This window comes from Aulonocara sp. 'chitande type north' Nkhata Bay, linkage group LG12, assembly GCF_057382095.1.
Source record: "Aulonocara sp. 'chitande type north' Nkhata Bay isolate Kocher_YH1m ecotype deep benthic linkage group LG12, A_spYH_male_GT1.1, whole genome shotgun sequence".
Taxonomy (NCBI): domain Eukaryota; kingdom Metazoa; phylum Chordata; class Actinopteri; order Cichliformes; family Cichlidae; genus Aulonocara; species Aulonocara sp. 'chitande type north' Nkhata Bay.
In genome coordinates, this window is record NC_141355.1 from 33,522,691 (window position 1) to 33,538,688 (window position 15,998).

Here is a 15,998-nt window from a genome sequence, read left to right on the forward strand (position 1 = left end):
TGAGCGTGATCACCAAGAACTTAAAACTCTTAGTGCACCAATAGGATTACCTGTTGGTCACACAAACAAAAAGATCATCTCCTCAATCACAGGGAAACACAATGGACATGCATGGATTATCAGCGTGTATGCTCATTGTGGTTTTGGAGATACATATGGGCTGTCACTGGCAGGATGGCTTTAAAAAAAAAACAAAAAAACAACTTGCAGGTTTAAGCGTTAAGTTTTACGAGATTATTTTATCTGTGTTTGACAACAGTAACATTTTGCGTTTTAAGGGGTTAGATGAGTTATATTATATATGAGTTTTAAGGTAAAACAACCGTTGCGGTTCCACAACATCAGTACTCAAATGCAATTATTTATGTCCAACACAAATTTATTTTCTTTGTCCTTCTACTCATTTTATTACACCATATAAAATGGAGCTCAATTGTCTTCCTGTGTCTTATCCCTTGGCTGTGAGGCAACGGGGGGAATAAAATAAAAAAAAATCTCAGTAGGATGCTTGATTCCTGTGCTTGAAGAAGACAGTGTATATATGCTTGCGTATTAGGGAGCCGTGGGTGGATGGGAGTGACTCATCCTCATGACTGACTGAGACAGGAAGTGAGGTCACAGCTAGAAAGATTACTGAGGAAACCCACTCACTCGTAGCAGCTCCCCCGACGAGGGTCTGTCCTGAGGAATTTTCAGCAGGCAATAGTCAACAAAGCTGCGAAAGAGGTCAGACCTAGGTAAAGAGGACAATGAGAAAGAAGTCAGTCATAGTCCTTCTTGGACTAATATTTTTAAAATTAGAAAAATTTTAAGTAGAAATGACAGTGACAAGCTAAAAAGCCATGCCATCTGTCCTTTTTGGCAATTAATGACTAATGTACAAGGAGGAGCAATCCACAGCTCTTTGGTGTTTAATATATCAGTGACTTAAGTAGAACAATCTTGCATAATCTCTTAGTGTAGCCCCGAATGGGAATTATATATGGATTATGTAAATATGTGGAGCAATAAAAATATAGGCCAGTGGAGCTGTGGTCTAAATATCTAATCATGGTAATCTAGCACGGTAGATATACCACCATATGTTTTGTTTGCTGTTATGAGTTGTTAAGATAAAATAGACTGGAATGCTCTTTACGTTTATTAAAATACACACTGAGGGTATACGACTGAGATCTCCCTCAACCTCTACTTCTCTCTCAGTTGCTAGCATAGATCCATGCTTAGTCTTGTAGGTCATGCGAATGTGTTCACAGTCTGGCCTTGTGTTTGTGTATGAAGCCAATGTCTCTACTTGTCTCATCTGGATGTTGCTAATGCCTTGGGCCCCTGGAGCTCCTCCAAAAATACCACAACCCTGTGCTGTCCCACACAATCGCTCACCTAAAGCACGATACTAGAAATCAACACTAATTTTACAACAGATGTCATAGGCAGCAAGTTTTAACTTTAAAGAACTGCCTTGCCTCACGTTTCTCATGACCTGCTCACAATACTCGTGCCTACTTAAAGGTTTTAAAAGAAAGGTTGTTATTTAATGAACGCTTGTGTGGAACTGATGCACATGTTCTACAGTATGAGGCAGGTAAACGGTTGCATTCAGCTACTCCTGAGGAGCTGTGTGACAGAGACAAATTTTTACAACATATTACAAGGAACTCCTGCACGACACTGCATACCTAGGACATCGCATGCATACCATGGCAGTCACAGCATGGCAGAAGTACACAGGAGTAAATTACAGGGAGAACATCAAGCACAGGGTTAATATTTGATGAGTGCCGTTTCCCTAAGGACAATCATACCACACATGCTGTGGTTACAGCAACTCAGAGGAGCAGTAGCATATTTGTTCCTTTGCTAAATTCCTGCAAGTGTCTTGCATTTTTTGCTAATTGAGATCACCTAGTTCTCGGTCCATACATGCTGCTGAATATGTATCCGCTTTTCTTCTGTTCCCAAATTATTCCTTTACTACCAAGATTGTGCTAGCTAATACTGAGCCCATTGTTCATACAATAAATATAAAGATATAAAAATATTATATAGCTTATATAGCATTTATTCATTAACTGAGAATAAAAAACATAAAAAGCTAAGCTATGGTGGCTTATGTAGAGTGCTTGGATTATTCTACTAACTAAGCCAACTGTATATTGAATAAATGATTTCACTTCTTATAGTCCTCCAGATAAAAAAAAAAAGTATACCTTTTATGATGAGATTTGTTGTTAAACAGTAATTCATTTAAGCTTTTTTCTTGACTTTACAAAAAAGCATATCAGTTTTAAATGCTGTTTCTCAGTTTTTTAGATGACATAAACATTTCATGACAATATATAGCAGCTCCGCTGGTCTTGTCTGACAATGGTGATGCAAAGAGACAGCAAAGAGCTGTTTAAAACCTGCTGGCCTAAATTAAATTGCTAAATGTTTTTTGATGTCTGGAAGGACATTCCCTAGAGAATCTATTAGCTTCCGCAGTCATGAGCTGTGAGGCTGAAAGCTGCATAAAATAATGCATAAAGCAAGCTGTTTTCCCATATTTAGAACACCTCATACGTGCATGGAGGAATATATTTGTATGTTAGTATGGCAAGCTTAAAGTGTGAGTTAAATTACTTGGAATAGCAGGAGAATAATCGTGCTGTTTTGTTTAGATGCTGCCTCAAAGCTCAGTAGAAATGGTGTGGGTAGCTGCAGTGTGTTTCTTTGGTAGCTGTTTCCCAGGTAATTACATAAGAGACTTAGAGTGTGCCCTTGCACATGGCCTGTGGCAGGGATCACAGGTCATGCAGATTAACACAGGGATGTCTTACTCTGGCTGAACCCTGACTAGAATGGACTTTAATGTTCACGGTTGACTGGATGCATTATATCAGTGGTTATACTGGATTTTTTTGGGTGTATGGTAATTTTGTAACATCAAGGTGCTAAAACTTACCACTCATTGGACTGCAGTGTGGGAGAGTCGTTCTGGGCAATGTGATATAAGGCACTCATGGCATTCATGTTGAACAAGGGTGGTTTACGTTCCGCTAAAATGAGAAAGGATGTGAGAATAACATATACAGTGTGCACATTTTCGCATCAGCTTCTCCTTGAATGAGGGAGAAGCTGAAGTCTAAAAAATAAGTAGTACAAACAAATAACTTTTAATCAGCTTAAGTCTGCTGAATTTCAGTCTGAGCCAATAAATGTATTATTTGACCACTGGGTAGGTGTTTGCTCACCCAGTTCAATACAAGTGATCCCCAGTGACCAGATGTCCACTTTTCCTTCATACTGGCCCTCGTCCATGGCTAGGATCACTTCTGGGGCCATCCTGAATACAAAGGCAGACACACGCGTATGCACACACTTTATCAAGTATGGAAAAAATCCATGAAAATGTTATAATCTTCTAAGCTTCTCAGAGTTTTTAAAGACTCTGGTATGCTGTGATAGCAGCTTAGTTTTTGGAATATATGTTTCTATACTTGTGTGACAATTTTTCGTATGCATGACTACTAGTCCACCAGTATATGGGATGCCTTTGTTTACCATTAAAGCTGCTGTGAATATGTGAGTGAATATTTTATTTTAGTGCATAAACAATTGAAAGCCAATTGCGGAAAACTATTAATATGAATTTAAAAAAAATCTTGTCAGTTCTTTCTCAAACTGAATTAATAATGACTAACATGTTGCATGTCTAGGTGCATGACTCTAGAACAACAAACATCTACCAACAACAATGTCTAAATAAAATTGGCAGAAAAAAAGAAAAAAAAGACATAAAATAGCTCATTTGTACTGAACATGTGCAAGATAAAGAAGAAACTTAATCTTCTCTTCTCTGCAGATGAGGTTCCATGTTTGTCTTGTGTGTACTGACCAGTAAGGTGTGCCCACAAAGGAGTTGGCAGGTGAGGCAATGGAGGCGGAGCCAAAGTCAGCCAGTTTGACTTGACCCAGCTCAGTCAGCAGGATATTACCAGCTTTCACATCTCTGGATAAGGGAAAAGAGCATGAAGACAGCAAAGACAGAAAAGAGAAAAAGTCACATTAGCTCCACTTATATATTATGCATATGTGCCAGGTGACTGATATGTGCCAAGTTAGTCCTACCTCCAATGAGCCAGTCCAGTTTTTATTCACTTTTGACCAACACAACACAGTTGGGTATTTAAAGATGTCATGTTTGATTTGACATTTTAAATCTATGCCCTTTGAAACTTAAAATGATACAGAACAGTAAAACGGATTTATTTGATGTGGTTGTTGGATGCCAATCATATCTTCCCACCTTAAAAGATACAACTGTGTACAGCAATAAGGTGGGAAGGTGATGTCCAAGAGTAAGTATAGACATGATGTTTTACAACTTAATTCGTAAACACTGCAATAAATGAAGAACGTAACTGTCTTATGTTATCATGTTCCATGTTTTCACTCTATGTTGCCTGTAAGCAAGGAAAGAAATAGACTCACCTGTGAATCATATTATGGGAATGTAGGTAAGCCAGTCCTAGCAAGGCACCATGGGTAATGGCAGCAATTTCCATTTCTTGGAGTGGTTTTTTATGAACTATGGAAGAAATAAGTACAATGAATGGATTGAGCAGAAATAACATGAATGATTCAAATAGTTATTTCTATCCAAGATTGTGGAAGTGCAGACTTCATGTGCTCAGCTCTGGAAAGCACAGTATCATGGCTTTAATAATTAAGACCAACTGTACTGATCTGTCCACACACTGCAGTAATAAAGTAATCCCAGTAAACAGTTGAGTTTCCTAAGCTGGCACCCCGAGTCCTGCTGTTCTAAAAATTGTGCCAAGGCAAAAGGTCACTGCAGAACTACGACTGAGAATTTTTATATAAAGGCTAAACTCCCCAGAACAGTCTGGGAACGACTGTCACAACTGTGTACTCTGTCAGTAGTGAGTATTTGGGTGTTTAAAATAAGTCAGTAGCTTCAAGAGTGGTTAGAGGATGGGGAGTTCAGGGAATTCAAGCTCTTAAAAGTGATATAGATATTTTTTGCCAGGCGCTGAAATCTAAGAAACAAATATGTTTTCCATCTGCGATAAACAGTGGTTTAAAATGTAGTACTATTACAGCAGATTACAGATTTACATTACATTATCTTGCTCCAGTATCCAAGGACGCAAATGGGGAGAGTGCCCCTAAGCATACAATCACAGAAAATATTTAGTTAGGCCCACAAAATGAACCAAATAATCACAGAAAATTGGAGAACATGAGGTTTTACAAGTTTTTAAAGATAACTGCAGTTATCTGATAGCAGCCAGTTCCTTATTTTTTGGTAGTCCAAAAAAAATCCTCAATAAGGTCAAGCAGTCATAGCCTACTTCTGCTCCTAAAACAGCTTAAATTAGCTAAAGGGCATACTTTACAGTGCACAACCAAGCTAAAAGACCAAAGTTACTTTTCATTAGTTTTGTTTTGACAAGTTTCGGGTTTACAAAAGTTTCAGGAGTGACTTCCTGGAAAAAAAATGTTAACACTTCCACCCTGTTACTGACAAAAAAGCCATTATAAAATTATGAAATATCTCAATGTATTGGCATATCAAACACTGATAAACATACCCTCCAGTAAATCTGATGCAGAGCCCAGACAGTACTCCATCACCAGCTGAAAGAGAAAATAGTTAAACCTCAAATAAAATGGAAACTAATCACTCACATGGAATGAGCACCGTCATAAATTTTAATTAAAGCTTTAAGTCAAGTTTGTGAAAAGTCCTAGTCTAAAGAATGTAGAGGAAGTGGGCGTACAACAGTTAGCCACAACATTAAAATCAAACAGAAAAGTGAAGTGACTAACACTTATTATCTTGATGGCAGAGGTCTTGCGTAACAGGACAGTGTGTAGAAATAGCTCAAGCCCTAGCCTCTAAACTCTGCAGACTCAAAACTGGTCAAACATCAGTGGGATCTACCAGAGCAGGCACAACCCGCAGAAGCACCACCCAGCAATCAGCAGCCAATGTTCTTATGACAGACACCAGAAGCCCCAATGGGACAGAGTTGATTTGGCAGTGCACTGTAGGCGGTTTTGATGTTGTGGCTGATCAGTGTACACAAAGAAACATAAGTACACAGTAGGAAAACATACCGAGCAGGACATGAAAACAAAAGAATGTAAGTAAAGAATGAGAGAGAGCAGAAGAGAGAAAGATAAATCAAGTATCCTGCCAGACTAAAAAAAAAAAAAGAGGAACTTGAACAAAAAAAAGAGGATGTAGAAAAGGATCTACAAACCCAGGCAGTGTTGTCTTTCAAGTAGCAGCCTTTGTACTCAATTGTGTTTGGGTGTCGCAGCTGTCCCAAAAACTTGACTTCCTTAATGATGTCCTGCCACTTCTGCAAAAGGAAAGAATGATTCCAGCCTTTAGGTACTATTAAACTAACACTTAACTAAGACTTTAAATACAATGCATTAACCAGTGACAGATATTTTACATCTGTATCTCTCTTGCTATTGTCTATTGACAGAAAGGTTTTCTTTAAAGGCACTGCACCAATATAAATAATAAACAAACTGAAAGCTGGCTCCACTTCAACTAGTATGGAAAAGTTGGACAATAGCTTGCAAGTGCCCTCACACAAAATCATCACTCACTGTTTTATAAAAAGATACAAGTTGACTAAACCACTGAGATGTGGGCTTGAGTTCAGCCGAAGTACAAGCTGTGATCCCATAGGATGCCTTCTGAAATATGCTTCTGCCTAAACATTTCCAGCAGTTTTCTTGAGGTAGACACGTGTTTGTTCCAAGCTTTGCATCTGGTGTGGGCAATTATCTTCCATTATTTTCACATTATTTCTGTTCCTTCAGAGTAACTAACCACCACATGAGACATCTCACAACTTCACAAGCATAGCATCAAGCTGTGTGAAGTAGCAGAAAATGATGTAATGCTGCTTTTTGCATTCTGAGCTATACCTCCCACATCATAGAAAAAAAAAAAAAAGGTTATCTGACCAAACCTAACCAAATGCTCACTTGAGGTTTTTCTTTTTTTGGTCCTTCTGATATGGTTCCACAGACAAAACCATCTAAAACTGGAGCATTCACATTGTATGTGCCATATCTACATTTTCCAGCATGTATATTTTCTTACTTCAGTAGTCTGCTTGCCATTATAGGACATCTTTTTGATGGCCACCACCTCGTTGGAGTAGGAGTTCCGAGCCTGAGAGAGAAAATAGAAAAGATCACACTCTATTAAGGTCTTTAAACACAAGGTCTAAATGCTTAGGAAAAGAAAGCTCACACGAAGACAAATACAGTAAACCTCCCACAGGATATAACAAGGCCTCATGTTTGTTTTTGTCATTTTTTTGTTTGTTTTCGGTACCTTTAGGGTACCTTTTTGGTCCCCTAGCCACAAAGTTATATTGGCATTCTACAACATAAACATACATACAGACTCAAAAGTGATCTTAATGCCCACAGGGTAACCTTTGGTCTTCTATTAAAATGTGAAAGTTAACATCAAAAGGTCACTACATAAATATTATAATTATAGAAAAAATAAAACATAACATGTACTGTACCTAAAAAGCACGAGCTATAGCAGCCTGTTATTGGACAGTGGTACATATTAGTTCAGGGACCAATCTAATGTAAAACATCCAAGTGCAAGTAAAACTAAATACTTACCTTAATCTAAAATAAATATCCACCTGAACAACGTAAATCAGGTGAGGTTTATCTATAGCCACTTTAACGGTTTGAGTTATCTGTCCACATTTACATTTGCATGCTAAACCCATGGTGTTAACCTCTGAGGCACTTTGCCTCAGGGACAGCTAGGCTGTGGCTCAGCCTAAGCCCTTATCTGAGCTTCATCCCATATACAATTGAATGGGAAATTCATGTTGAGATTCAAATGGAATTACAGTAACAGGAGGCAAGAGAGTATTCCCATTTGACTTTTTTTCAGATTAATTTGATCCCAATGATTGCCTGTCAGTTTATGCATAAGAGCATGCATTCCTCTTATTATAGGATACAGCTAGATGGCATTACATATGAGGAAACAAAAATCAATCAAAACTAAGAAATTTAAATAGGCTAATTGTATTGCTAATTGCATTAGAAGGGAATGTGTTACTAATTACAAACTCTTTAATTCAGCAACCATTATCAGGGTGTGTGTGAACCCCTTGTTGGTGTTGGGTCTGTGTTCTCAGGAGGTAATTTCCCCTTGTTTCCTTCTGTAATGGGAGTTACTCGTTTGTCTTTACACAAGTACAAAAGCAGTCACAGTTATAGTTAGGGAATTTATGTATTTGACAATGCACATTTACTGTGGTAACTACTGTATTTTTTTTCTCCTATAGTCATTACTTTTACAGATTCAGACTAACTTCAAAAAGAAAACAAACAAACAAAAGGTGTCCTTTGAGTATCCACTTTCTAAAAATCAGGTGAGAGAAGCTCCGATTAGCCACTAGTAATAGATAACAGCAACTGATTCACTGATGTACTGATTCATCTCTCAGGCAAAAATTCATACTAACCTGTCTTCAGGTTGGAGTGTATCAGAATGGGTTAAAAAAACAAAACAATAAAAAAAACAACCTTACCTGCTTTGAATAGAAAATATTGTGATGTTTAAATAAATACTGTTCTTAAAAGATATAATAAATTAGCATATATGAAACATAAGGGAGTAAGTAGTAGTAGTTTTTGTAAAGCTGTAAACATGAGTTGCCATTGACAATGATTTTATATATCATTTTAGATGATAGTATCGTATGTATCGATTGTGTATAACACAATAAAAACTTTTCTTTTTTTTTTAATTATAATGTATCCTTAGTTCAATCACTGAAAAAATAAAGCTATTAACAACATTTACAAAAACTGCCCTTGCTGACAGCAAGCACTGTTGTAATAGGGGTAGTACAAGTGTGTCAGTGAGCACAGGATTGACATCAGGGCAGGATTTAGACACACACTGGAGATTGTCAGCCAGACGGACATGGGTACTAGGACTACTACTGATGTACTGGTCGTGTGTACGTGTACATGACATGGGATAGTAAAGCCCTGGCAGTCAAGAAAATCCTCCCCCTTCATTGACTACTACTTTGTATTTATATATCAACAGAACAGCTGTCTTGCAAGGCAGGGAGGAGGCTTATCGCCCCTAGTCCTGCATCTGGAGGAAAAGGGAGAAAGGAGGAGAAAAAGGAGAATACAGGATGCTTTTCATTCCCTCCTCCATGCAGCTTTAATATCAAAGCTTGATGAGTAATTAGTGATGATGAGATTAATAAGAAACAGAAAAAGTGCTGAGAGAGGATCTGTCTCCACTTAACTGCTTTCAAAGAGCCATAATGTGGTGCACTACATTTACAGCATACATATTCCTTTATTCAGCAGGAAGTGTAAGTATGTGCGTATGTAACTAGCTAATAACAATGATAAACTGCAATATATAATGTTAGAAGTGTTTATGCAACTTCTTAAATGATCCAACCACTTTTGCTGTTCTTTCAGATCTGTATCACTAAAGCTGCAAAACTCAAATTAAGTGCTTTAAATCTATCTCAAAAAGAATAATTTCTAATTTACTTCAAGGCCTTTGAAAGCCAGAGTTACCATAATTGTGAACTGATACTTACAAAGTAGACAGCCCCAAAGCTGCCATGGCCGATCTCATGCAGGTCACAGAAAACGTCCTCTGGGTCATCTTTGAAGAAGAGGTCAGCCAACTCGGGGTCCTTCGGTACTCCTTTCCGTGTGGACGACGGCATTATGTGCTGGACATGGGCTAGGCGCCAGGGACCGCACTCACATACACGCTACTTCTGCTACTACCACCACCAAATATCCACGACGGGTCCGGCATTGGCCAGCTAGACCTGGGAAAAAGAAAGGTCAAGAGAATAGACTATTAGGCTGATATTTACTGCCGTGCACTGGATAACAACACATTTGTTTCCTAGCATATATGCTAAAATTAGATGCATTTATACCCAAGGATGGTTGTTGATACTTGTGAACATCCAGACACTGTTTGATTTAATGTCACTTCACAGAATATCCTTATTTCATGTGCAATATGCAGGGCTTCTTTGAGTATTTTCATTAGTGCTTCTCATTGACAGCTGATAGGTGATAAGACAGGAAAAAAATTAATAAAAAAATGTTTGCTAATAATGACGACGATAGCCGTCTAGTCCTGCTGCTCATCACACACAGTCACACTTGCATACACAGTCACACGCACATGTTTGACAGCAGAAGTTGAGTCACTGATGCATCATTTCCACACATGGACATAGTGCCCGCGCACACACACACACAAACACACTAATGCTGACTGTTTTGTATCACAAGGCTGCAGCCAGGCCATCAAGCGTGTATGCATCCTGGACACCCTGCTCCAGTTAGCTTCGTTGAACATGCAACACACATTCACACCCATGCACGCAGGCGCACAGCATCTCTCTGATACCAGTGTCTCTCATTCTCTCCCTCTCTCTTTCTTTCTACCATGAAATCTGTGTGCACATCAGCCAGATGCAGCAAGTAAATCTGGCTCCAAAGGCCAGCCCCACACAGAGAAAGCTGACATACAGGCAGAGGCAGCAAGACACACAGGCACCCAGGCCAAGACACGAAGCATCAGCATCATCCTAATCCTCTGCTCTTAAAGGGATCTAAGCCATTGCACCCACTCCAAAAATATCAGTCTTAAAGGCAAAGTCCTGAGCCCTCTGTGCCATAGCACCAGACGCATAATGATTCCAGCCTTGGGGTTTTGAATATGGACAGAAATATGTGTCACTAGGCTTCGTGTATGTTTTGGTTATTGGAATTTCGTTTGAGAAACATGGATTTTTTTTCCAACACATGGCCACAAAAAGCTAAATAACAGCTTTTATTGTACTTTAAACTGTCCACTTGATGTAACCAGGAAGCTACTGTTAGCTTCTTGTGCTACTCTTGATAAGTTTTTCCACAGATATACTGGGCTGATGACACTACCCAATTCAATGTAAAGGATATGAGCTTGGACATAAGTAAGTTTTAAAGACTTTTGAAATATCAAAGTAAGTAAAGTGAGTGGTTTGCAGCAAAAAGACTTGTTGCTGTGCTTCATATTCCAAAATATAAATATAAATCAAAATATACAGTGACACTGCCCACAGTCTATTTCAGTGAATGTTAGAAATAATGATGAAGAAAACCACAATGACACACATGCTGCTTCTTATGAACTTCTGCATACAGAAAGGTCTCCTGGAGCACTGTGACAGCCTGCTGCCATTTAAAAAGCTGCCGTAACATCTCAGCTTTGCGTAAATCAGTTGTGCTGTAGCCTGACTAAAATCAATTTCATGGCATTTAGCCCTGGCTTCTCTTGAAGAATGCTCCACAACATTCTTGTAAGTAGCCACAGATTTACACATAAACAACGGCCATGGTTCCAGTTTATCAGCCTGTATAAGGTGAGAGATCATACATGCAGGTTTACAAATTAGTTTAAGGCATCTATTGGTCATAGAGGGTTTTTTTCTCAGAAACATAAAACCCTAATATGGCTTCTTCATGACTACAATAAAAATCTTACAGTTGATGAAGTGTGTACAATATAGCAGTGTAGCTGTTTGTACACAAACTTCTACTGCGCACAGTTACTGGTGCAGCTCGAAGCTCTTTGTGATCTCATCAAATATCCAATCAATGAGCTTTTTCAATACTGTGGGTTGTAAATTAAACATTAGTACTATTTTATTAATGTGTATTTTATATTTATTCCAACATAAAAGTGCAATAAAAGAATATAAATCAGTTTAAGAAACGTGCATACATCGCCTTATATCTGGATGCATGTGTGTGCAATGTTTATTCTTACATAAACACACATATACAGCAGTAAGTATTTAATTTGCTTTTTCCTAAGTGCACCTACAATATGAACCTGTGTGTGTCCATGTCTGTGTTAGTGACTCTGAAACATTTGTCTGTGTGTCTCCTGGTTGCATCAGCCCCGTCTTTCTCTCATCTCTCCTGCTTAAGCTCTCTAACATAACTACTTAAAAAAAAAAAAAAAAAAAGCCTGACACAACCTCCATCTCACCTTTCTCCCCACACCCACAGCATATAGTGCACATAAGTACAGATATACATGTACATACCCTCACTATGATGCATTCATTAGTTTGTACAGGGTAACAAAAATGAGAGGGGGGAGAAAAAAAAAAGTCCAACAGAGTAAGTGGGCTTTACCCAAACTCTGAACGCTGATCTAAGCCACAAAGATAGAACAATCTCCTGACTGTTTCCAAGAGACAAAAATGAAGCAAATGAACACCTAATTCATGTGATCACTCCAGAGACTGAACACCTTCTCTCGTTCTTTTCCATTCTTCCTCCTCCAGTCTCCCGAAATGTGTGAAGTGATGCAATGTGGCAACAACAGGTTGTAACTCAGGGGGCTTCGTAAACCTGTTACTAGCCCAGCAAAGCCCAGTGTTTGGACAGTTTGCTCTGTGTGTGTGTGTGTGTGTGTGTGTGTGTGTGTGTGTGTGTGTGTGTGTGTGTGTGTGTGTGTGTGTGTTAAGGATCTATGAATGGCATTGTTCTGAGAGAGCTGCTTAGGCAAATGGCTTAGACAGATTAAATGCTTGTGTGTGTAAATTTTTTACAACATACTCAGAGCCACATTTTCAAATAATGACACTATACATATGCGTAGGTGTGAATCTTTTTGCATGTGCAGAAATAATGTACACCTAGTGTGTAAATGGGATGTGTGTGAGGTGCAGGTGGGTAATTAGGCTACCGGATTTGCTATATACAATAAACTATACATCATAAATACAAATTATGTGCAAAAGAGATTATGTGATTTATGCTAATCTGACTAGTACTTACACAAACACAGCTTCACTGGAGAATTTAATATGTTTTGAAGAGCAATTAGAAGGATTTTCCACTAAAATTCTTGATAGTGAGTTCATACATGAATTGGCAGTGTTTGGTCCCAAAAAATTCAAAACATACCGTTTCCAGGTAGGGGTTAACATTGACAAGCTTTTATCAGGTATTACCAGTAAAAAATCCTGTCATGATATTTACAAATGTAATGTATTATCTTTCTAGTGCACATATTTGTTAAAAAAAAAAAAAAAAGTTTAAAGCAACAACAGTGCTTGTATCTTGATACACTACACCAACAACACATTTATTCTAATGTCAGTAAACACAATCAAAAAATATTTATGGGACATATATAACATAACATTAGGCATATACAAGAAACATACAGTGTGTGAATGTGTGTGTGAATGGGTGGATGACTGGATATGTAAAGCGCTTTGGGGTCCTTAGGGACTAGTAAAGCGCTATATAAATACAGGCCATTTACCATTTACCATACATGCATAACAAAGCATATCCATAATACCCTTAGGCCCCCTCTTAGCATTGCTATCACTAATTGATGTGCCAACGTGTTCTTAAGGACCACTCAAGCTGACAGATATGGCTCTATACCATCTGCGGCACTGCAAGTATTTAAATGGGACACCGCAATGTAAATAAGCTATATATCATAAAATGGTTCAGAAAGCCAATCATACCAATACTGTTCAAATTGAACATTTAGAAAGGTTTTCAATACAGGATTTGTATTCATTATTTTTTAAATGATTATATTCTTTTAAACAATACCTGAATAATAGACTGTGCAAGGGCATAAGAATTAACTGGGCTACCACATAGACAGATAAGAGAGAAAAGAGGAAACAGAATTGTTTTGTATTAGGGCTGCTCAATTAATCGAATTTTAATCACGATTATGATCTGGGCTTTCAACGATCATTAAAAATAACTGAGCCGATTATTAGCCCCTCCCTCATTTATCCGCGACACCTTAAAGGCCGGTCCGTGAAAATATTGTCGGGCATAAACCGGTCCATGGCGCAAAAAAGGTTGGAGACCGCTGATTAAGAGGACCCGAGGGAAGCTCGGAAAGCTAAGCAGAAGTTATTTGGAGAGGAGAGTGACTGCCGTTGGTTGAAAAGAGAGGTAAAAAAAAAAAAAAAAAAAAAAAAAAAACTTCAGTGGTGTTGCACACTATTTTATATTATTTTTTAAAGTCATTGTTAACCCTTTAAATCCGGTCAGAGCAGCACGCTCCGTTTTGTGTAACTACTTTTAAATCCCTGTAGAACCTGAACCGTGTAAGCTAGCGCAATAATTTGTTTTGCATATGAAACAGGAGGAGTTGTACTTACAACTTATGCCATCAGCTTGTCCTCGGTCACGGTTTCCTTCCACATATAGCTTTGCAAAAATTGCATAAAAAGCGCTTGCAGGAACAAAAACATAATATTCCAGAAACACGCTTTGCCGATCCGATCAGCTGTTCGTAACACTTCCCACAGTGAAACAGATGTCAGCGCGAACTGTCTCATGTCCGCCATTTCCTGGCCGAAACCGGAAGTGACGTCATTTTCGCGGAAATGTAGTTTTTTACTTGTAGACCTTAAAAACCTCTACTGGTTGTTTGACTTTTCTGAATAGTTTCTGGGATGCTTAGAACTCGAATTGCACAGCTGGAAATAGTTTATTTTGATGCACATGCTGTTTTCTTTGCAAATTTGCATCATAGGATTGTTTTTTTTGTTTTACCTGCAGTGTATATAAAAATTGGTGTATCTCCAAAATAAAACTATGAAGACACTCAAAATAAATTTCCTGTTGTTGTAAACTATTTTTTGCAACTTTTTTGTATTTAAAGTTTTGAAGGATAAGCCTCTTAAATTTCTCCAAGTAGAAATATATGTAAAAAAACAAAACAAAAACGATTTTCAATTTTTTTGTAGTTTATTGCACTTTTTTGCAATTAATGTAGTTACTATGGACTTAATGCATACATATTATTAAAATATGGGCTATAACAGTTATTTAGCAACTTAAAATGCTCCCACAAATGGCACTACAACATGTAAAAAAATAATATAAGCTCTGGCGGACTTGGTTCTATAGTAGGTCTTAAAGGGTTAAATAAATATCGTCAAATAATCGCGATCTCAATTTCAGTGAAAATAATCGTGATTATCATTTCTGCCATAATCGAGCAGCCCTATTTTGTATAATTGATATTATTGATAAATGAAAACAGACGACAGCTTCACAGAAATATTGAGTGTCTTCTGTGCAAAAGGTGAGTAAACTAATTCTGAAACCCACTGTATTGTACAGGAGTTATTAAAAAGGTTTCTAAGACCATATCAATAATAATCAATAAATGACAGTATCAATAATTGCCTGAAAAAGACAAGCTTGGAGAAAGAAGAACATTTTCTTTGCATGCAGTCATTTACAGTAGGTTCACGTCTATCTAAAGTCATGTGTGCACAAATGAAGTACATGCTTCTGAGGTTGTTTGTGTACATTTACATCACAAATGCAGGTATGCACTAATGTATGTATGTTTATGTTTACACATGGATAAACAGGGTACTGTACACAAGCATGTATCTGCACCAATACATCAATGAGAGCACACAATTGCCCATATGTTTCTGTATAGCCAGGGGGGTTTAGCAGCTTACTGGCCCTCCTCCCAGCTTTAGACAGGAACAGGAATTAGACAGACTGTGGGAATTCTTACTGGGATTCAAATCACCAGCTCTAATCAGAAACGGGGAAAAAAAAAAAGAAGCAGAAAATCCACCAAACTGTACACTGAGGCTAGTCCTATGGTGGGTATGTGTGTGAGAGTGCAAGAATAAGAATTACGTAATAATCCAGTTCTCTCAACTCCTATCATGACATTATAGAAAGCGGGCTTAGAGCCTTAGTAGTGTGTATTAGTGTAGTAGTGTGCGCAGATAGAGCCTCACATCTCACTGGAGTAGGAGAAGGTCCTTGGAGGATACGGCATTTGTGTGTGTGACATGTGCATGTATGTGTGTGTGTTATGCCTCTGCATGGCATAAAATGGGTCAACC

General features: G+C 38.1%; 1 protein-coding gene across 6 annotated transcripts in view; it reads right to left on the reverse strand.

Annotated features, from left to right (window-relative positions):
• taok3a (TAO kinase 3a) overlaps positions 1–15,998 on the reverse strand; it is a 64,398-nt gene that overhangs the window by 21,560 nt on the left and 26,840 nt on the right. For all 6 annotated transcript variants that reach the window (XM_086315231.1, XM_086315226.1, XM_086315230.1 and 3 more), the window contains 9 exons: positions 9,651–9,890; positions 7,136–7,207; positions 6,273–6,374; positions 5,598–5,643; positions 4,474–4,570; positions 3,878–3,991; positions 3,234–3,325; positions 2,945–3,038; positions 652–733 (listed from right to left, as the gene is read on the reverse strand). In XM_086315231.1, coding sequence (XP_086171357.1) covers positions 652–733; positions 2,945–3,038; positions 3,234–3,325; positions 3,878–3,991; positions 4,474–4,570; positions 5,598–5,643; positions 6,273–6,374; positions 7,136–7,207; positions 9,651–9,782 — 831 coding nt within the window. In that variant the 5' untranslated portion in view covers positions 9,783–9,890. The remainder of the gene's footprint in view (positions 1–651; positions 734–2,944; positions 3,039–3,233; positions 3,326–3,877; positions 3,992–4,473; positions 4,571–5,597; positions 5,644–6,272; positions 6,375–7,135; positions 7,208–9,650; positions 9,891–15,998) is intronic.